This window comes from Salvelinus namaycush, chromosome 6 (assembly GCF_016432855.1).
Source record: "Salvelinus namaycush isolate Seneca chromosome 6, SaNama_1.0, whole genome shotgun sequence".
Taxonomy (NCBI): Eukaryota; Metazoa; Chordata; class Actinopteri; order Salmoniformes; family Salmonidae; genus Salvelinus; species Salvelinus namaycush.
Genome location: NC_052312.1, coordinates 20,028,945 through 20,051,124, shown reverse-complemented (window position 1 = coordinate 20,051,124; position 22,180 = coordinate 20,028,945). Strand labels below are relative to the sequence as shown.

The 22,180-nt window shown below is 42.4% G+C and overlaps 2 protein-coding genes across 8 annotated transcripts; one reads left to right on the top strand and one right to left on the bottom strand.

The window, feature by feature from the left end:
* Positions 1 to 1,434: 1,434 nt before the first annotated feature.
* aadat (aminoadipate aminotransferase) lies at positions 1,435 to 15,307 on the bottom strand. Of its 6 annotated transcripts, none has more exons than XM_038996114.1 (14): positions 15,203 to 15,307; positions 13,781 to 13,919; positions 13,441 to 13,609; positions 9,632 to 9,764; positions 9,309 to 9,383; positions 8,863 to 9,072; positions 6,858 to 6,923; positions 6,619 to 6,701; positions 5,499 to 5,595; positions 4,133 to 4,194; positions 3,877 to 3,941; positions 3,438 to 3,544; positions 1,769 to 1,870; positions 1,435 to 1,665 (listed from the first exon to the last, which is right to left on the bottom strand). In XM_038996114.1, exons 2-14 carry the CDS (start codon positions 13,845 to 13,847, stop codon positions 1,624 to 1,626), a joined length of 1,278 nt encoding a protein of 425 aa, XP_038852042.1. In that variant the 5' UTR covers positions 13,848 to 13,919; positions 15,203 to 15,307; the 3' UTR covers positions 1,435 to 1,623. The 6 variants fall into 6 exon arrangements, with proteins under 6 accessions (XP_038852042.1, XP_038852043.1, XP_038852040.1 ...); XM_038996115.1 differs by lacking the exon at positions 15,203 to 15,307 and adding an exon at positions 14,924 to 15,182 and having other exon boundaries at positions 13,781 to 13,852; XM_038996112.1 differs by lacking the exon at positions 15,203 to 15,307 and adding an exon at positions 14,924 to 15,181.
* On the top strand, positions 14,694 to 22,094 carry LOC120049741 (INO80 complex subunit B-like). 2 transcript variants are annotated; one of them, XM_038996118.1, is made up of 5 exons: positions 14,694 to 15,356; positions 15,919 to 16,111; positions 17,609 to 17,754; positions 20,402 to 20,571; positions 21,034 to 22,094. In XM_038996118.1, the coding sequence occupies exons 1-5, from the start codon at positions 15,314 to 15,316 to the stop codon at positions 21,499 to 21,501; spliced, it is 1,020 nt and encodes a 339-aa protein (XP_038852046.1). In that variant the 5' UTR covers positions 14,694 to 15,313; the 3' UTR covers positions 21,502 to 22,094. The 2 variants fall into 2 exon arrangements, with proteins under 2 accessions (XP_038852046.1, XP_038852047.1); XM_038996119.1 differs by having other exon boundaries at positions 14,700 to 15,356; positions 17,609 to 17,742.
* Positions 22,095 to 22,180: the final 86 nt, after the last annotated feature.

Sequence of the window (22,180 nt, the reverse complement as noted above, 5' to 3'; positions counted from 1 at the left end):
TGTTCCATTCGCACAAAAAGCTTATTTTTGTAAAATGTTGCGCACAAATGTGTTTATATCCCCATTAGTGAGCATTTCTCCTTTACCAAGATAGACCATCTACCTGACAGGTGTTGCATATCAAGAAGCTGATTAAACAGCATGATGTATGGCGTTTTGTGGGTGAGCAGTTTGCTGATGTCAACGTTGTGAACAGAGTGCCCCATGGTGGCGGTAGGGTTAGGGTATGGGCAGGCATAAGCTACGGACAATGAACACATTTGGCAATTTGAATGCACAGATATACCGTAACAAGATCCTGAGGCCCATTGTCGTGCCATTCATCCGCCGCCATCACCTCATGTTTCATGATAATGCATGGCCCCATGTCGCAAGGATCTGTACACAATTCCTAGAAGCTGAAAATGTCCCAGTTCTTCCATGGTCTGCATACTAACCAGCCCACCCATTGAGCATATTTGGGATGCTCTGGATCGATATTTAAGACAGCGTGTTTCAGTTCCCGCCAGTATCCAGAAACTTTGCACAGCCATTGAAGAGGATTGGGACAATTCCCAGTTATGTGAAATCCATAGATTAGGGCCTAATGAATTTATTTAAATTGACTGATTTGCTTATATGAATTGTAACTCAGTAAAATCTTTGAATTTGTTGCATGTTGCATTTATATTTTTGTTCAGCGTACATACTGTCTAACATTTTAGTTAAAAACTATGAACGTTTTGGTCTTCAGAAATGCTCGGCTCAAGTAATGCTGATTTAGTTGTAGAGTTGTAAATAGTGTGACACAATGTTAGCTACCAAGGTAGACCAATGGCTGCAAAAGGGTGATTACATTCACAGTCATCTCCAAGGCAACATGTGTATCTTGTCTGACGTAAATTTGTATTTTTGTGATTGCAGGTGATTCAAGTTTGTGGCATTGATTGCTGACTTCAGGAAGCAGAGGGAACATGCCCCGATCCACATCAACGGGACTGCAGTAGAGTCAGCTGGTTTTAAGTTCCTCAGCGTCCACATCACTGAGGACTTGACGTGGACCAACACCACCACCACTCTTGTCAAGAGGAAGCAACAGCGTCCCTACTTCCTAAGGCGGCTGAAGAAAATCTGCATGAGACCTGGGTCCTCTCCAAATACTATCGCTGCACCATTGAGAGCGCCCTGACTGGTTGCATCACGACCTGGTACGGGAATTGCTCTGTCCACAACCGCAAGGCCCTCCAGCAGGTGGTGAAGACGGCCCAGTACATCACTGTGCTCCCACCCATCCAGGAAGGCACGCAGCAGACAGTATCGGAGCGCGTACACACACACATCACAACTGCTGATACCAAAGTCTTATTATGATTGGTAAATACTAGACTATAAATGTTGCCTTCCTGTATTAAACTTATGCTAAAGCATTTATACTATTCTACCGAGCCATTCATGTTCGTATTCTTATATTTTATTATTTATTATTGTTGTTGCATTGTCGAGAAGGAATCTGCAAGTAAGCATTTCGTCGGACGGTGTATCCCGTACATGCGACTAATAAAACTGGAAGCTTGTGAATTTGTAAAAAAATGTATCTCTGCCAATGAAAATAGTTTGTCGTCCATTTGTTATCTGATGTACTCCTCACAAAGATTCCTTGATGAGTGCAGAGAGCCTCTTGAAAGCCTGTGGAGAAAGAAAGAGAAGGTACATGTATTACTCATTTATTGCCTTCAAGTGTGTTTGTGTGTGTGTGTGGCTGCATTTGCATGTGTGTGTGTTTCTTTACCTCGTCGATCTGTTGCGGTGTGGAGAGGGAGAAGGCCGCTCTGACATAAGGACACGGGTCTGAGCTGTTGATCATGAATACACCTCCAGGGACAAGCAGCACCTACAGTAAGACAACAGAAAATGTTTAACCAACCAGCACCTACTACCAAATATGGACACTAAGACAAAAGGGGCCAAAACTGTACTGCAGTTGGTGGCTGTAGACCCTATGAGCTTCTGTCATAGTTAATTTGCTCACTCTCTCACACACACACACACACACACACACACACACACACACACACACACACACACACACACACACTTATCTTGAAGCTCTGAATTATGTATCATAAAACTGCTGCTTGTACAGTAGATTCTGTGTGCTGATATTAAATTAGCTATTACTTTTACCATTTCCCAGACCCACTCTGTACATAACCAGCCTTTTATAATCTACTGCAATTGGCTTCAATTGTTTGGTGCAGTGTGAAGAAAATACCCAATGTTAGATTTTAAAAAGCCCCGATTGTGTTTCCTATTCTTTCCACATAGAAGCAGACCAATCAGCGTGGATTTGGAGTGTTCTTATGTGGGCGGGGGGAAACCGTGGGATTTTAAATCCATTTGCCTTCTTGGATAATGACAGCTTCACATACTATCCAATATCCTATTTCTGACAAGCACTAGCCCGGCCCTTAGTGAAAATCTCTTGCTGCTCATCCTGCATGCATGAGTAGGACATTAACGCCAGACAACAAAACAGACAGTAGGGTTACCTGTAGCCGAATTGTTGTTAAGGGAGAAGTTCACTTAATATGAACCAAATTTCTATTTTCAATGGTAATGGCATGGTATAGAAGTGCCAATAAACACTTTTTTTGGGGGGGGGGGGGATCTCACTTGCTTTCGAGAAACTTACCCCATCAGTAATATACTTCCTTATGCTTGTTCTGCAGTTGTAGGGGCACAGAAAAACATGAGCAAAAGCTCCAAAAACACATCAACGCTCTCAGTACGGTGATGCAGATCTTTCGCTGTTGTACACACGAAACTGTGTCATTCCGAACTTCATCCGCAATGTTGTATTCCACGTTGTACTTCTCGACGTAGCCCACAATACTTTTCCGTGTGCTCTACATGGAGAAGCAGCACTGCCGGATAGAGGAAACGTATCAAATGGAATTTAACATCGCGAATAAAGTTCGGAATGACAATTTCACGTGTACAACATCTAAAGACCTGCATCACTATGCTGAGAGCATCGCGGTTTCTAAAAGGAGGTATTTGAGTGTTTTTGCCTTTTGTTCATGTTTTTCCTGTGCCTCTACAACTGCAGATAAAACGTAAGAAAGTATATTGCTGGTGTGGTAAGTTTCTCTAAAACAAGTGAGTTCACAAGAAAAAGTGTCTGGGCCCTTCTATTGACATCGAAAATAGAGATTTGGTTCAAATGGAGTAAACTTATTCTTGAAGTATCTAAAATACAGAGATATTATAAACGACAGGAACCTCCCAAAGATACAGGACTTCAATGCAAGTGGACTATTTTAAAACACCAAACATAATCTCATTCAGTCAAACAGGTTGTATTAGTTTAGTCAGTGTATGTGTGAGCTGTGGTGGAGCCCGAGATCAGGTGGGCCTGTAGGGTAGAGTTTAGACTGTGTGTGTGTTTGTGTACCTACCTCCTTCTCCAGAGCCTTCTCCATGATCAGCTTCTGGGTGTCTGCGACGCCCTTCACCTTGATCCACAGGAACATGCCTGCAGCTGGGGCGTGCCACTCTGCCACATCTACATAATATATATATATATATATATATATATATATATATATATATATATATATATATACACACACACACACACACACACACACACACACACACACACACACACACACACACACACACACAGAAGAGGGAAACAGAAGGGTTAGGTCTAGGTATTGTTTGGTGCAGGAGCAGGGATTTTCTTTCTTATTACCCCTTTGGCAAAGCACTACTTCCTCTGATACTTTGTGATTTTAACAAGGCACTAGCACTGTGTGAGGTGCTGGCTTCATGAGTGTTTTTTTAATGTTAGGCTTCAACGGACACAACCATGTGAGTGAATGAAACACAAACCTTTGAGCCACTTGTCTGCAGAGGAGAGCATGGCATCTCTCTGTGTTCTGTAAAACTCAATCACTCTGAAAGAGAAAAGGTTTGTCCATCATACTGTAGAGTGCTGAACTGCTCATATTGTAATCAATACCCCCCCCCCAAAAAAAGCAATAATTGCACAACAACACATAACACAAACAACTCATATCTCTAGCTATATTGACACCATAGATGCGTGTTGTTTATACAGCTGCCAGTGGTACGACCTTTGACCTACCCATCTACGTGGTTGAGGAAGCCTTCTTGACCCCAGCCATGCAGCAGCTGGGACACCATGAGCTGGAGGGAGAGATGGAGAGAAGGAAAGAAGGAGGAGTAGTCAACACTGCATCTGTTGCATGTTCCAGTGCATTGTGTTGCAAATGGAAGTTAACTCTTTCTGAATTCCATATTGTCTAGAACATTCCATACTTCTATATCACCTATATTTACTCAGGAAAAACAGATGTAACGATCAGAGAGAAAGACAGTATATATATTCTAGAGAGCCAGACAGTGTGCTCGTCTTTGACTCACACGTCCTCATATACCTAATCCTAACTTCCTTCCGTATGCGTGAAAATAACACACAGATGTTACGATAACATGATATTCGTCTACAAAGAGCAGGCAGCGAGTGGGCGTGACTGTCTCGTTCTGCCACCTCATGAAAAGTGATTTAGTGTTGCATTAAAAGAAAAAATCCAGCACCATGATGATGTGGCCGGTGACACTTTGCTTCTTGAAAGTCCAATTATCTTGAAAACTTGCCCGCTGACATGGGGAAAAAAATGTTGGGACTGCATCAACCATGGACTAATGAAAAAAATACCTAAATATTGTTTTTGAGTGGATTTTTTCATTAACCTCTGTGATGACACGGATTAAACAACTAACGCTTTCTGTCTACTCTCATCTCTATGGGAGAACACAGACAATTATGCCACTAATCTATACTGAGAATGGTACAGTACATTCACAGAATTAAATAGAACACAATATAGTAATATCTCTCGAGATGACTGCATTTGTCTCGTTGTTGCTATGGTAACTACTCACATTAAAACTGCTGCAAACTGTCTCTTCCGGCAAAATAACTTTAAAAAATAATCAAGGTCGTATTCACAAACAACCAAATGGGAAGAAGGCAGGGCAAGACGTGGAGGGACTACCTGAAATGTTTACTACCTTGATTTACCTTGGAATCTTTTTTCCCCTTCGTTTTCTGTTGGAGAACGTGTTGCTATTTCGTGCACTACTGAAAACGCAGTTTCATGTTTTGCTGTGATTACAGTCACAGGAAAGAAGCCTCATATGGGATTTAAACAATGACTAGAGACTAGAGGCAAAGTAGGAAATACAACCACACATCACATGAAAGTAAATATGCCTGAACATATTTATTACTACGTACCATTCATTTTAAAGGGGATGGTACGGCAGTTTACTAAGACATGCATGCTATATTACTTATTTATTACTACATGCTACTACATGTGTTTCAAAGCGAATGGTGGGGTAGTTTACTACTAGGTCTACTTTTAAAGGGGAAGGTGATGCAATTTTAGAGGGGGTGATGGGGTTAGAAGTAGAGGTTCATTCACCTGTGTGAAGGTGCTGGTATGCATTGTAGAGGCCTGGATGTGTAGTACCACTCTGTCCACCAGCGGCTTGGGCCCAGTCACAAAGCCTATCCTCAGCCTGCAAAGACAGACACAGAGGGTCATACCTGCAGAGACACACACACACATGGGAAAGGCAGAAAGGGGCCGTTTCACTGGTGAAGGAACATTACAACAACAACAACGAGCAGTGTGTCCTCTGTCTTCCTAGGCACAGCAGTGCTGCATCCTGTGTGTGTGTGTGTGTGGACGTGTTTAACTATTATTGTGGGGACCAGAAGTCCCCACAAGAATAGTAAACAAACAAAAATTTGACCAACTGGGGACATTTTGTTAGTCCCCACAAGGTCAAATGCTATTTCTAGGGGGTTTAGAGTTAAGGTTAGAATTACATTATGGTTTAAGGGTTAGGAGCTAGAATTAGTTTTAGGGTTAAGGTTAGGTTTATGGGTCAAGGTTAGGGTAAGAGTACAGGTTAGGGGTTTGGGAAAATAGGATTTTGAAAGGGACTGAATTGTGTGTCCCCACAAGGTTAGCTGTACAATACTGTGTGTGTGTGTGTGTGTGTGTGTGTAATACCTACCGGGAATAGCACAAGGTAATTCAATTGTCCACATGAACTGGAAAAACAAGGACTCAATAACCCACTGAGTACACAGCTTCTGACACTCTCGGTAAAAAGTTCCGACAACCACATAGAGAGACAGACTACAAAAATCACACAAAAGTAGCTAGTAATAGTGTAATAACAAACTGAACAGGTCTTTTTTTAAACTATATTTTTTAAAGTCTTTGTATGTTTATTGGATATAGAGATATAGAGGTGAAAGGTAGGTCAGAGATTGCTGAAAGAGTAGTGGGCCGGATTCGAACTCATGCTGGGAGTGGTACATCGTACATGTGCTCCAGAGACAGCGGCTTAGACTGCTAGACCACCCTAGTCTACTGAACAGGTCTCTCTTGGCAAAGAGATGGTTCTCAATTAGACAAAACTGCATAAATAAAAGGTCAATTGATACAGTGACTGTACTTCCTTCTTCCTCCCTGACCTCTGACCTCTAAACCCACATAGTCGCCTTGGCGATCTGACAGTCTGCCTCACCCTGACGACAGGATCTTTGAGAAGGAGTCTGTCCGGATGATTCTCCCGTCAACGTCCATGGAGAGAAACGTGGGAGCCCAAGGCTGCAGAGAGAGAGAGAAAGACGCATGAGCAGCCTGTTCTATTATATACAGTAGGGGTGATGCCATTGCAATGTGTCCCAATAAAACATACAAAGTCATACATTAAACAATGAATGAAATTGAAACTAATGAATGAAACAATGAAACTATTTTTACCTTGTCAAACTGTAGGAAGTAATAGGGGTCGTCCTCAATAATAAGGAGGTCATACTGCCTGGCAAGCTGTCAAAACGACAACAAAATCTTGATTCATTCTGTGAAGTAGACCTTTAGGGAAATCAATATTTTACAGAGGCCTGAATTGAACTAGTACAATCATTTCAGAAAGAAACCCTCCCTTTCCCTTCGCTCCCATATGCATGAGTCAGTGACCTAACCAGGACCATGTCAAACTCTGGCCCTATTTGAAAAAGACTGTTAAGGAAATCATTAATAACAACTAGAACAATGGATTCAGATTGGGTCCCTCCCAATTTCCTTCCCGAATGTCAGTTGGGCCTGGTCCCAGATCTGTTTGTGCTGTCTTGCTAACTCAGAGACAGCACACAGGACAGCACAAACAAATCTGGGACAAGGCTATAGACACTATGGTTCAGGCTATAGACACTATGTGTCATTGTGGCTGCAATATACACTATGGCTTTGTACTCTGCAGTCTGTATTCTACTCAAATTGGTTGCCTCCCTTTCCTTCCCTTTCCCTTCCTATCCAATAGAACTCAAGAGAATATTTTTCAATAGAAGCATCTCTAACATCAGATATGTACAGTGCGGTATCCCGCAGGGCAGTTGCCTTGGGCCGTTACTCTTCTCTATTTTTACATATGATTTGCCACTTGTCTTACAAGAAGCTAAAATGACTGTATATGCTGACGATTGCACATTAAACACATCAGCACCTACAACCAGTGAGCTCACTCAGTCTCCCAGCAAGGAGTTACAGTCAGTGTCAGAATGGGTAAAAAACAATAAACTGTTCTTAGATACATCTAAAACCAAAAGCATTGTATTTGGTTCAAAGCATTCTCGTAGACCTTAACCTCAACTGGAGTTGTGCATAAAGGGTGTGACCATTGAACAAGTTGAAGAAGCTGAACTCCTAGGAGGAGCATTGGATGGTCAGTTATCATGGTCAAGTCACATTGACAAAGTTGTTGTGACGATGGGGAGAGTTATGTCTGCTATATAAACATGTTATGCGTTTTTGACACAAAGATCAACTGTACTATTTGTTCAGGCTCTGATCTTGTCCCGTCTTGATACCTGTCCGGTAATGTGTTCAGGTGCAGAAAAGACAGACCTGGCTAAGCTGCAACTGTCTCAAAACAAAGCAACACGCCTTGCCCTTAACTGCACACACAGAACTGACATCAACAACATGCATCATAGTCTTTTATGGTAGAGGAGAAATGGACTACTTCTCTTCTAGTCTTTTTAAGAAACATTTGTCTGTTGAAAATGCCTAACCACTTGTCTAATCTATTTGCATACACTTCAAACAGACATACGTACCCCACCAGCCATACCACTATGTGTTTCTTCACGGTAACCAATAAAAATAAAAAAGATTTAATATGCCGCTCAGTTATGTGTAGAACCATGTCATCATGGAATGCTCTGCCACCAGAGTTTACTCTGGCAAAAACAAAAAAAAACTTTAAAAAAATGTATGTATCAGAATGCCTCTCCTCTTTCTAAAGATCTAATTGAACTGTACATAAGAATATGAAGATGTACTGTATATATGAATAGTGTGTAAATAGTATCGTTGTTGTCGTCTCTTGGTGTCTTTCCAATACATAACTCCTATTTTTATTTTGAATGTATTATAATTTTGAATGTAATATAATATCTTATGTTGTTCTTGTCTATATCCGTTCTGTACTTTGTCATGTATTTGTACGTTTTAAGCGGACCCCAGGAAGAGTAGCTGCTGCATGTGCAGTAGCTAATGGGGATCTGTTTGAATACTTCCTTGAGGTTTCCATGAGGTAAGCACTGATCTAAAAATAATTTGGAGAGGTGAAAGCAAGGTTACCACCCTGTTACTTTAACCAATTCAACCAATTCAGATCTGGGACTACTTCCAAGGAAAGTAGGAAGGAAGGATGCATTTCTGAACTATTTGAATAGGGCCTATGGGTCTGCAGACTCTACCGTACCTCGTAGACCTCCCTCTTCCTCTGGGTGGTCATGGAGGCCCCGGTGGGGTTTCCTCCATTGGGGATTGTGTAGAGGACCCTGGGTACGGTGCTGTGTGGCTTGTGGACATCTGCCGTGTCCCAGCGGGACAGCACCTCCTTCAGCCCACCCGGGATCATACCGTGCTGATCACTGGGCACATTGATCAGGTTACATCCCAATGGCTGGAGCTTGGGACGGCGAACACAGTGTGTGTGTGTGAGAGAGTAAACGTGAGAGTGAGTTTTTATATCTATTATTATTAACATTATGTTGTTGTTGTTGATATCACTATCCGTCACATTTTGATTTCTCAACAGTGGCCTTGCCATTCGTGCTAACAGAGCTTGCCTGAGTGAGTGAGTGCGCGACAGAGAGAGAGAAAGTGATTGTGTGTGTATCTGTGGTTGTGAGTAGAGGCTCTTACTGCAGCGAGAGTCCCAGAGTACGTGGGCGCGTCCAGAAGAACGTTGTCTCCGGGATTTACAAGCATTTCAAACACCTGCCAAAAACACAGAGAAAAGTAGTAGAGGGGAGGGCAAGAACAGGACAGGCTCATGGGATCGCCGGATCATTAGTGGCAGTCACACCTAACTTACCTTCCTTGCACTTCTCTTTTCTGCTTCATTAAGGAACCTTTTACTTACTGTGATATGCGGTTGTCGGAGCGAGCTATTTTAAGATGGATACACTAACAGTAAGTCGTTCTTGATAAGCGTCTGCTATATGACTAAAATGGAAATGTGATACCTTGCAGAGACCCTCTTGGCTGCCTGTAGTAACACACATGTCCATCTGGCCCTTCTCAGCGCTGTAGTTGGCTGTAGGAGGGCTGTGAAGGTTCTTCTGAAGGTTCTTCATCCAAGTCAACAACTCCGGGATTCTATATACGGTAGACAGAGGCCTAAATTAAAAAAGTTCCATTCATAGGGGTCGAATCCTAACTTTAGTTGAACTTTCAAATTGATGTCCATGTGAGAGTAAGTGGACATATTGACTTAATTAAGTGAAAATTCAGATTCGCCTCATCATGAATAACCTGCAGTTACAAAACATCACCTTATCTTAACCTCACCCTATGTTATCTCACCTTAATCTCATCTTATTTCCTTGAAAATGTGTATTTTTTAAGCAAGAAATAGACCTAATCATTAATAATAAAACTCGAATAGCAGCCAGGGTATGTCGTAATAAAATGTTCGGTTTTGACATCCAGTGAAACGTTAATCCTAGTGTGCATAATAGGGTGCTTTTTAGGAAGCAGCCTTGGCTTTATCTTCCTGTTAGCTCTTATCAGAAGTGATTAAACCAACGCTGTGGAAAGCAAAGCAGTGGTCGAGAGCACACGCACGCACACAGGTTGAGAGCTCTACAGACCAATATGAGCCACTATTTACTATTTAGACTGTTGTAAAAGGTAGATAAGAAGCTGTTAAGAGATAACCTTCTGCCACCGCCATTAACTAGCATAGGCGTCATGCTGTCCTAACCGTTTCAAGGAACAGCGTTGACCAGTTCAAACACGTCGTAATAAAACTTGTTTCAAACCATTCATGTCCGCAGGATTCTACAGTCCAAACTCCTGACCGTGCGTAGAGCTAGTCATGTACATTACTCCGTTGGTGTTGCGGAGCGCTTTCAAAGGCAATGTCCTTGTTGACTCTTTCCTATCGCGCTCTGAAGAAGCTTCTGCAGACTTTTGAAAGATTTATGTGGGATAAGAGATGCTACTTAACAATACACAACGGGTGTGTCCAAGATAGCACCGATTCCCTATTAAAGTAGTGCACTACAATGAGTGTACAAAACATCTTTCCATGACATAGCTTTCACCTGGTCTGTCTATGATCCCTTACTGATGTCACTTGTTAAATCGACTTCAAATCAGTGCAGGTGAAGGGGAGGAGACAGGTTAAAGAAGGATTTGTAAGCCTTGAGCCATGGGTTGTGTATGTATGCCATTCAGAGGATGAATGGGCAAGACAAAATAGTTAAGTGCCTTTGAACAGTGTATGGTAGTAGCTGCCAGGCGCACTGGTTTGAGTGTGTCAAGAACTGCAACGCTGCTGTGTTTTTCACGCGCAACAGTTTCCCGTGTGTATCAAGAATGGTCCACCATCCAAAGGACACCCAGCCAACTTGACACAACTGTGGGAAGCATTGGAGTCAATATGGGCCAGCATCGCTGTGGAACACTTTCAACACCTTGTAGAGTCCAAGCCCCGACAAATTAAGGCTGTTCTGAGGGCAAAAGGGGGATCAACTCAATATTAGGAAGGTGTTCCTAAGGTTTTGTACACTCAGTGCATGTACAGTGCATTCGGAAAGTATTCAGACCCCTTGACTTTTTCCACATTTTGTTATGTTACAGCATTATTTTAAAATGAAATTAAAAAACCGTTTCTTCATTAATCAATAAAACAGGGTTTTAGACATTTTTGCTAATTTATAAAGAAAAACATAAATACCTTATTTACATAAGTATTCAGACCCTTTGGTCTGAGACTCAAAATTGAGCTCCAATGCATCCTGTTCCATTGATCATCATTGAGCTGTTTCTACAACTTGATTGGAGTCCACCTGTGGTACATTCAATTGATTGGACATGATTTGGAAAGGCACACACCAGTCTATATAAGGTCCCACAGTCGGAGCAAAAACCAAGCCATGGGGTCAAAGGAATTATCCATAGAGCTCCAAAACAGGATTGTGTCGAGGCAGAGATCTGGGCCTCCATCATTCTTAAATGGAAGAAGTTTGGAACCACCAAGACTCTTCCTAGAGCTGGCCGCCCGACCAAAGTGAGCAACCGGGGGAGAAGGGCCTTAGTCAGGGAGGTGACCAAGAACCCGATGGTCACTTTGACAGAGCTCCAGATATCCTCTGTGGAGATGGGAGAACCTTCCAGAAGGACAACCATCTCTGCAGCACTCTACCAATTGGGCCTTTATGGTAGTGGCCAGACGGAAGCCACTCCTCAGTAAAATGCACATCCGGCTTGGAGTTTGCCAAAAGGCACCTAAAGACTCTCAGACCATGAGAAACAAGATTCTCTGGTCTGATGAAACCAAGATTTCCTCTTTGGCCTGAATGTCAAGCGTCACGTCTGAGGGAAACCTGGCACCATCCCTACGGTGAAGAATGGTGGTGGCAGCATCATGCTGTGGGGATGTTTTTCAGCGGCAGGGAATGGGAGACTATGCTGCAGTAGTTTATGTGTCGGGGGGCTAGGGTCAGTTTGTTATATCTGGAGTACTTCTCCTGTCTTATCCGGTGTCCTGTGTGAATTTAAGTATGCTCTCTCTAATTCTCTCCTTCTCTCTTTCTTTCTCTCTCTCGGAGGACCTGAGCCCTAGGACCATGCGTCAGGACTACCTGGCATGATGACTCCTTGCTGTCCCCAGTCCACCTGGCCGTGCTGCTGCTCCAGTTTCAACTGTTCTGCCTGCGGCTATGGAACCCTGACCTGTCCCAGACCTGCTGTTTTCAACTCTCTAGAGACCGCAGGAGCGGTAGAGATACTCTTAATGATCGGCTATGAAAAGCCAACTGACATTTACTCCTGAGGTGCAGACTTGCTGCACCCTCGATAACTACTGTGATTATTATTATTTGACCATGCTGGTCATTTATGAACATTTGAACATCTTGGCCATGTTCTGTTATAATCTCCACCCGGCACAGCCAGAAGAGGAATGGCCACCCCTCATAGCCTGGTTCCTCTCTAGGTTTCTTCCTAGGTTTTGGCCTTTCATGGGAGTTTTTCCTAGCCACCGTGCTTCTACACCTGCATTGCTTGCTGTTTGGGGTTTTAGGCTGGGTTTCTGTACAGCACTTTGAGATATCAGCTGATGTACGAAGGGCTATATAAATAAATTTGATTTGATTTGATTTAAATATCGAGGGAAAGATGAACGGAGCAAGTACAGAGAAATCCTTGATGAAATCCTGCTCCAGGGCGCTCAGGACCTCAGCCTGGGGCGAAGATTCACCTTTCAACAGAACAAAGACTAAGCACACAGCTAAGACAAGGAAGGAGTGGCTTCAGAACAAGTCTCTGAACGTCCTTGAGTGGCCCAGCCAAAGCCCGGAATTGAACCCGATCGAACATCTCTGGAGAGACCTGAAAATAGCTGTGTAGCAACGCTCCTCATTCAACCTGACAGAGAGGATCTGCAGAGATGAATGGGAGAAACTCCCCAAATACAGGTGTGTCAAGCTTGTAGTGTCATACCCAAGAAGACTCGAGGCTGTAATCACTGCCAAAGGAGCTTCAACAAAGTACTGAGTAAAGCGTCTGAATACTTATGTAAATGTAATATTTCCGTTTTTATCTTTAGTACATTTGCAAAAATGTCAAAACTGTTTTTGCTTTGTCATTATGGGGTATTGTTTGTAGATTGATGAGGGGGAAAACTATTTAATCAATTTTAGAATAAGGCTAATGTAACAAAATGTGGGAAAAGTCAAGGGGTCTGAATACTTTCCAGAATGCACTGTATATACAAAATAGGGTGCCATTTTGGACAGACCCAATGTCTTCTCAGTCACTGACTCACCCGCTGGAGGCAGAGTACTGCAGAGCCCTCTTCATCATGGTCTCGTCGAAGGTGAGCATATCCCCGTTCTTCACCTGGATGGAGCAGGACTGGAAGGGGAACGTGTTGGGGTTGGGAGCCCCTGCGGCCAAGGAGATCATGGATGGGGGTGACCTTTGCTGGATTTCAGCTTTGGGATGGAGGGGGGCAAGACACAAAAGGTACAAAGGTTACAAAGGTACCAATGAAATAAAAATATCTGAAAACTGACAAAGAAAAAAAAATACTAAAGAGAAATTCTACATGGCAAAACACAGAACATAGCAATATGGAATAGAGTTCTACAACCATGACGACTTACTTAACATTCGGATAGGTGAGGGCTTCCGAGCTGCACTGACAGCTGTCAAAAACCGAGCGTAGTTCATGGCTCCTGTAAAATCACCTTCTAACAATCAGCACTGACAGAGCAAGCTTGCCTGTGGTGTCAATCGCACCTCCTGGGGAATATAGATATTCAATGTGACAGTGCATGATGACACATGGATAGTTGTGGATTTGCTTGCCTACTAAATACTAATGCAATGTTGATTGTTGGGTCAAGTTACAAAACATGGAAATAATGTAAATGTACTTGTTTTATCATGGTATAATGATGGGATGCATTCATTACACAATGAAGCCTGAGTGTGATATCGTTGGCACTTACTATGCAGCCCCAAGGTCCACTAGAGGACGCTATTATTCCTGACGTCGTTTGATTTAAAGACGTCAGGAATAATGGCGCCCTCTGACAAACCTTGGGGCTAGCTACTATGTTGTTTTGCTTCTGCCGTATGGCAGCACTGAAGTGGATTATCGTGCACTAAAGGCAGAACAAATATAGGAACAAGTAGCAACATATGCACAGAGTTAGACTGAAATACACTGCACAAAATTATTTACACAGGAATAAACTTCAGTAGCTCAACAACCGATTAGTATTACAAACACGTTTGTTTCTTGACTGACCTTGCGTATCTTGTGCTTAATCGTACAGTGGCCGCCGCTGGATAATGTATTTTTCCACTAGCAATAGTCCACACAAGTGGCCGGTGTGTGGACTACATTACCCAGGTGTCAAAATATTATATAATTTTGAGATTACTGTACTGTAATTGTGTAAATCAACTAACTACATAATTATAAACATGTATAATTTCCCCCATGTGCCCAATAATAAAATCGTAACAAATGATCTTAGACAATTTATGAATGAATCGAATCAGTGGAACAGTCGAGAAGCCAAGTCTAGACAGTACTCTCATGGCAGCAGCGTATCCGAATCCACAGTCATAATCGTCTTCGAAGCCGCAAGGAAGTCTACGTTGCTAGCTAGCTAAGTAGTTACGCTAGCATTAGTTTTGATTTCATTGTCTTGTGTATTTTCAAATGACTCTGCATTACTGTCGTGTTTATACAAACAACGGGGAAATGCGTTGAAGGAAAGCAACTTCATCCTTACCTTGATTCGTGAGCAACTAGCGTTCATTTATCTAAAAGGCAGCCATCTAACTAGTTAATTATTCCAGATAACGTTAGCTAGCTAAGTTAGCTAACTTTAGTCAGTTGTATTTTGTTAAGCGACAACACGTGTTGGGCTTGCAAATGCTTCATCAAAGTAGACTATTTGCTACTTATCACGCTATCAAAGCGCGTGACAACTCTCGAGTAGGTTGGTCGTCCCGTGATGGCATTGAGTAGTTAGATAGCTAACTGTTACAGTAACAAACATTTTGTTTACCTAGCGGACAGTTGCTGACGACTCTTCCGTAGATAGAGCAAGGCCAACTTGCTAGGATGTAGACTGGCAGAACCCGTTTTCTGGTTTTGATTGATATATACAGTCGTTTCAATGGGGAAAAGGAAAGACATGGTCCACCCAAGGTTTATTTTAGGTGAGTTGTTTGTTTACTGTTGATGTTATACTCCCATGTCTCAAGCATGGTTTTGATTTGAACATTTTACACCATCATATTGACTACCAGACATATAACAGATTATGAAGTGTCCAGGAGCCACTAACCTTAGCCATTCTTTTGAGACATACATGGCAACATAATAATAATAATAATACATGCCATTTAGCAGACACTTTTATCCAAAGCGATTAACAGTCAGCCATGCATGCAGATTGGGGCGGCAGGTAGCCTAGTTGTTAGAGCGTTGGGCTAGTAACTGAAAGGTTGCTGGATCGAACCCCCGAGCTGACAAGGTAAACATCTGTAATTCTGCCCTTGAATAAGGCAGTTAACCCACTGTTCTCCGGTAGGCCGTCATTGTAAATAAGAATGAGTTCTTAACTGACTTGCCTAGTTAAATAAATAAATTGGTGGTCCCAGCGGGAACCAAGCGCTCTACCAACTGAGCCCATAACAACATTATACACTACCAACCCAAATAGGCCTGACTTTGTTTATATATCTTGTCTACATCTCTATTTGTTGTCTGTTACTACAGGTAATGGAGACCACGTGGGCTTACACAGCCTGCATAGGAGGAAACACAAAAAGCACAAGAAGCATCAACGTGACAATGGGACAATGGGCTCCTACTCAGAGGCCATGGAGTCAGACTCTGGGATTGTGGTCAAGCCCCCCACACAGCTCAGACTCAAGATCAAACTGGGAGGCCAAACAGTTGGGACAAAAAGGTGAGACCTCGCTGCCATTTTAATAGTCTTGCTTGACAGATGTTTTTTTGCACAACAATTTAAGTCAATAAGTCATCGTTTTAGTTAAAGTATGATATAATATTTGGACTTGAAGTGACAAATCCGAATTGCCCACTTCGTGCAAATCCGCGTAAATGCGTTGTCTTTTCCTTTGATATGACATACAAATTATTTTCAGCCTACATTTTATTTCTGGGCTGGGTTTTATTTGAATGATACCCCTCATTAGCATGGCATTGTTTATTAATCAGAAACAGCTGCAAAGTTCTTCCTCTTAATGACTGAAATCAGCCAAACAGCCTTGTCTCTTTAGCCATGGAGCAAACAACCATAGGGGTGTAAATTAGTTTTTTCACCATCACTTTTTACATTTGAGCAGAAAATTATCATAATCCATTGGATAATTAGTCAATTTTCATTTTTTAGTTTTTTGTTAGTCTGGATTTTTAAAAAGATACCTGAAAATTTTATAAATGGTATAATTGCGTGAATTGATAGCATTTTGCAAACCCGCTCCCCCCGTTGCCCCAAGGTTTTGGCCACTAAAGTGTTGCTTTGCCACACACTCCACTGCTTTGATTGGTGTAACGTTAGCTAGAAACCACAAGTGTCTATCCAAATCATGAAAAGGCACCCGCGAAAGAAATTCAAGGGACTTGTAGTTACTTGTCATTTGCGGCATGCATGAGCAAAGTCATTGTAGCCTATCATTTCACTTCCCTGTGAGAACCATGAGCACAGGCTGACTTGGCTTGCTGTACCGCATCCAAAGCCTGCCAGCAGCCTACCAAAAGTTGCACCGTGTCCATTACAATGTAAAAAAAAATTACAAATAATTGCATATCAACAATCTTTCAATAGTTATCCATATTACCGGAGTTTCGTCTTACTCTTTCTAACATTTAAAAAAAATTGACCCTTATTTTTTTATCAGGTAAGTTGACTGAGAACACAATATCCTCCATTTCTATGGCAGTTTCGCGGCTGCAATAAAGGGAAGATGCCAACATTTTGGAGATAACAATAGAGATTGGCAGCATCTAATGGGGATCCATAATAAATACAAATAGGCTAGTGGTTTCCATCTGTGGTGAAGTTTTCCCTAAATCCAGCTCCTGAATCAGCTGTAGAGCCAGCGGGCTAATCTTTTGAATACGGTGGAGTTAAAACAAAATTTAAACAGCAACAACATTAGCTAGCTAGATTAGGTTAGCAAGATAGCTAGCTAACCTTATCTAGCTAGCTACACTGACAGCTGTCAGTGTCCTAATTGTTGATGTTTATCAACTCCACATGGAAATTCCCAATTCGTGACTATGTACAGTACAGTATCGTCATTCTTCGGAGGTGAAACCTAAAAGTGCATTTCTTCTGTTCGACAGGAAATTACGTCAAAATAGTGGCAGCAACTTCATCTGGGGGGTCCCTTTAAATGTATGGTTTGTTGTTCTCTCTCCTTCTTTTCTCATGAACCAGTGTGCCAACGTTCACTGTGGTCCCTGGTGTAGCCCACTCCCAGTGTCCTCTGATGATCGTGGATGACGACTCTGATGATGACGATGATAAACCTTCTGAGGGTGTTCCACTTGAGCAGTACCGGGCCTGGCTTGGTGAGTGCAAAGGTCTGTCTCTTACACTCATCATATCCACTCATGTTCAATATAAAAGTAATTATGTGCTTAATGTGATTTATTTACTATATATACACTCCATATACAGTGCATTCGGAAAGTAGTCGGACCCCTTGAAATTCTCCACATTTTATGTTACAGCCTTATTCTAAAATTGATTAAATCGTTGTTTACTCCCTCAATCTACACACAATACCCCATAATGACAAAGCAAAAACAGGTTTTTAGAAATGTTTGCAAATTCATCAAAAATAAAAAACTGAAATATCACATTTACGTAAGCATTCAGACCCTTAACTCAGAACTTTGAAGCAGCTTTGTCAGTGATTACATCCTTGAGTCTTCTTGGGTATGACGCTACAAGCTTGGCACACCTATATTTGAGGAGTTTCTCCCATTCTCCTCTGTAGATCCTCTCATGCTCTGTCAGGTTGGATGGGGAGCTTCGCTGCACAGCTATTTTCAGGTCTTTCCAGAGATGTTCAATCGGGTTCAAGTCCGGGCTCTGGCTGGGCCACTCAAGGACGTTCAGAGAATTGTCCTGAAGCCACTCCTGCGTTGTCTTGGCTGTGTGCTTGGGGTTGTTGTCCTGTTGGAAGGTGAACCTTCGCCCCCAGTCGGAAGTACTGAGTGCTCTGGGGCAGGTTTTCATCAAGAATCTCTCTGTACTTTGCTCCGTTCAGCTTTTCCTCGATCCTGACTAGTCTCCCAGTCCCTGCCGCTGAAAAACACCCCCACAGCATGATGCTGCCACCACCATGCTTCACCGTAGAGATGGTGCCAGGTTTTCTCCAGACGTGATGTTTGGCATTCAGGCCAAAGAGTTCAATCTTGGTTTCATCAGACCAGAGAATCTTGTTTCTCATGGTCTGAGAGTCTTTAGGTGCCTTTTGGCAAACTCCAAGCCGGCTGTCATGTTCCTTTTACTAAGGAGTGGCTTCTGTCTGGCCACTCTACCATAAAGGCCTGCTTAGTGGAGTGCTACAGAGACTGTTGTCCTTCTGGAAGGTTCTCCCATCTCCACAGAGGAACTGTGGAGCTCTGTCAGAGTGACAATTGGGTTCTTGGTCACCTCCCTGACCAAGGCCCTTCTCCCCCGATTGCTCAGTTTGGCCGGGCGGCCAGCTCTAGGAAGTCTTGGTAGTTCAAACATTTTTACATTTCACAATGACGGAGACCACTGTGAAACTTTCAACTCTAGAAATTGTTTAATACCCTTCCCCAAATATATGCCTAGTTTGAGAAATAGACGCCTCACAAGTCCTCAACTGGGAGCTTCATTAAATAGTACCCGCAAAACACCAGTATCAACGTCAACAGTGAAGAGGCGACTCCGGGATGCTGGCCTTCTAGGCAGAGTTGCAAAGAAAAAGCCATATCTCAGACTGGCCAATAAAAAGAAAAGATTAAGATGGGCAAAAGAACACAGACAATGGACAGAGGAACTCTGCCTAGAAGACCAGCATCCCGGAGTCGCCTCTTCAATGTTGACGTTGAGACGGTGTTTGCAGGTACTATTTAATGAAGCTACCAGTTGAGGACTTGTGAGGCATCTGTTTCTCAAATTAGACACTCTAATGTACTTGTCCTCTTTGCCAGTTGTGCACCGGGGCCTCCCACTCCTCTTTCTACTCTGGTTAGAGCCAGTTTGCGCTGTTCTGTGAATGGAGAGGTACACAGCGTAGTACAAGATCTTAAATTTCTTGGCAGTTTCTCGCATGGAATAGCCTTCATTTCTCAGAACAAGAATAGACTGACGAGTTTCAGAAGAAAGTTATTTGTTTCTGGCCATTTTGAGCCTGTAATCGAACCCACAAATACTTAAGCTCCAGATACTCAACTAGTCTAAAGAAGGCCAGTTGTATTGCTTCTTTCATCAGAACAACAGTCTTCAGCTGTGCTAACATAATTGCAAAAGGGGTTTCTAATGATCAATTAGCCTTTTAAACTGATAAACTTGGATTAGCTAACACAACGTGCCATTGGAACACAGGAGTGATGGTTGCTGATTATGGGCCTATGTAGATTTTCAATAAAAATTCATTTCCAGCTACAATAGTCATTTACAACATTAACAATGTCTACTGTATTTCTGATCAATTTGATGTTATTTTAATGGACAAAAAATTTGCTTTTCTTTCAAAAACAAGGACATTTCTAAGTGACCTCAAACTTTTGAACGGTATCAGACCCCTTTGCTATGACACTCCAAATTGAGCTCAGGTGCATCCAATTTCCTTTGATCTGTATTTATTTTTCAATACATTTGCATACATTTCTAAAAAACATGTTTTCACTTTGTCATTATGGGGTATTGTGTGTAGATGGGTGGGGGGAAAAATCTATTTTGAATTTAGGCTGTATCGCAACAAATCAAGGGGTATGAATACTTTCTGAAGGCACTGAATAAATAAGTTCACTGCACAAGGCAAATATTTAATGTAATTTCAGTGAGCCTGTTTCTGTTTTTGCCAAACATCAAGTGTTTGAATGAAATGGCATGCTATTCCCTATATAGTGCACTACTTTTGACCTTGGTAGTGCACTATATACAGAACAGGGTGCCATTTTAGATCAAAGTCATGTCTTTTTAATATCATAACCATGCACTTGTTTTCTTTCTGTTCCCTGCCTCTAGATGAGGACAGTAACCTGGACCCGTCTCCTCTGCCAGACATGGACTCAGACTCCCTGGGTAAGCCGGTGGACGAGGAGGAGAAGTGGCTGGACGCCCTGGAGAAAGGAGAGCTGGACGACAACGGAGAGCTGAAGAAGGAGATCGATGAGTCCCTGCTCACAGCCAGACAGGTAATGTAACAAGAGAGCAGGCCCCAAACTAGTCTGTCATATCAAAGTAGGGATAACTTTCACTTGACCACGTGGCTTGACTCAGGGAATTTTGCCAGGCCAGGTCACAATATGATCTGAGAAACGGCTATTAGGTAAAGGAAAATCCCAGCCAAAAACGTAATTTTGGTATTTGTTTCATTAGTCCATTGTTGATATAGTCCCTAAATGTTTTGCATGGCAGCAATCAAGTTAAAGATATTTCTGTATTTTGAAAGTTATGTATCTTAACTTGATTGCTGCCATGCAAAACATTTAGGGACTATATCAACAATGGACTAATGAAACAAATACCCAAAGTTTTCATGTGGCGTTTTCCTTTAAAAACTTGGAAGATTACAGAAAATCATGAATTTATGTAAAGCTTTAGTTCTACATCCTACTGAACCTGAATGGCTGTGTGTGTGTGCTTCTGCCTTACAGAAAGCCCTCCTGCACAAGCAGCAGAACCAGCCTCTCCTGGAGCTGCCCATGGGCTACAAGGAGAAGGAGATGACCACCGAGATGATGCAGAAGAGAGAGGAGTGTGCCCGCAAGAGGCGCCTGCAGGCGGCCAAGAAGGCAGAGGAGGACAAGAACCAGACCATCGAGAGGCTCACCAAGACCTCCAAGGCCAAGATCAAGAGTATGAGGGAGCGTAAGTTTAAGCAGGCCCAGTGTCCCATGGTCCGCTACTGTGACTCAGCCCAGGGAATGGGGATTTCGTTCCCAATAGGGGTGCTTGCCCCGACCCCTGCTGCCCTGTGCCCCCCTCCCCTGGCACCGGTAGGCTGTGGGATAAATGGGTGCAGTAATCTGAAGAGGTACTCGTGCTCCAAGACTGGGATCCCTCTCTGTAGTCTGGACTGCTACAAGAAGAATCTGGTCCTTGTTGTGGAGAGTGCTGCTTGAATTTGACCGTTTTCAAATGTTTTGGCTTGCTGGCAGTTTAGACTCTGGGGCTAAATGGACAATGTGTTATTTTGTTTGTATTTTGACAGATTATGAAAAGGCTTTTTTCTTTTTCTTTGTGTGATGTCATATTAAGTGGTCATTTCAGAATGATGTATACTATCAAGAGTTCAAACCAACGCATCAGTCAGTCAATTTAGTCCTGATACTAGGATGACATAATGGAGGCTACAGCCACATCAGACAGCATGTATTTATTTCATTTATAGATCCTTAGTTTGTGGAAGTCCACATAATGTAGATTGAGTAAGAATTTAAGGCAAGCTTATTTTTGTAACAGCAGGACTGAAATAACAGAGCGCTGTTTGCCTGATGATCATGAAGGACTTTCATTTGTATAAATATACGGATGGTTTCGTATTAATTTTGGCAAGCAGAAGCTGTAACATGTTTCTTTCTGTTTGATAAATTGAGAAAATGACCCAGAGGAAACCAAAATATGTTTTTCTTCTTTTAATTGTCACATTTGTATCACAAATTATTACATTTCCATACAAAATACTGTACATCTTAAATAAAATATAACACATTTATCTTCCTCCAAAACAGCAACATGAATAGAACTCTACCTAAGGCTGTGTTGCCATGCCAATGTGGAGAGGATAGCAGGCAACAGTCA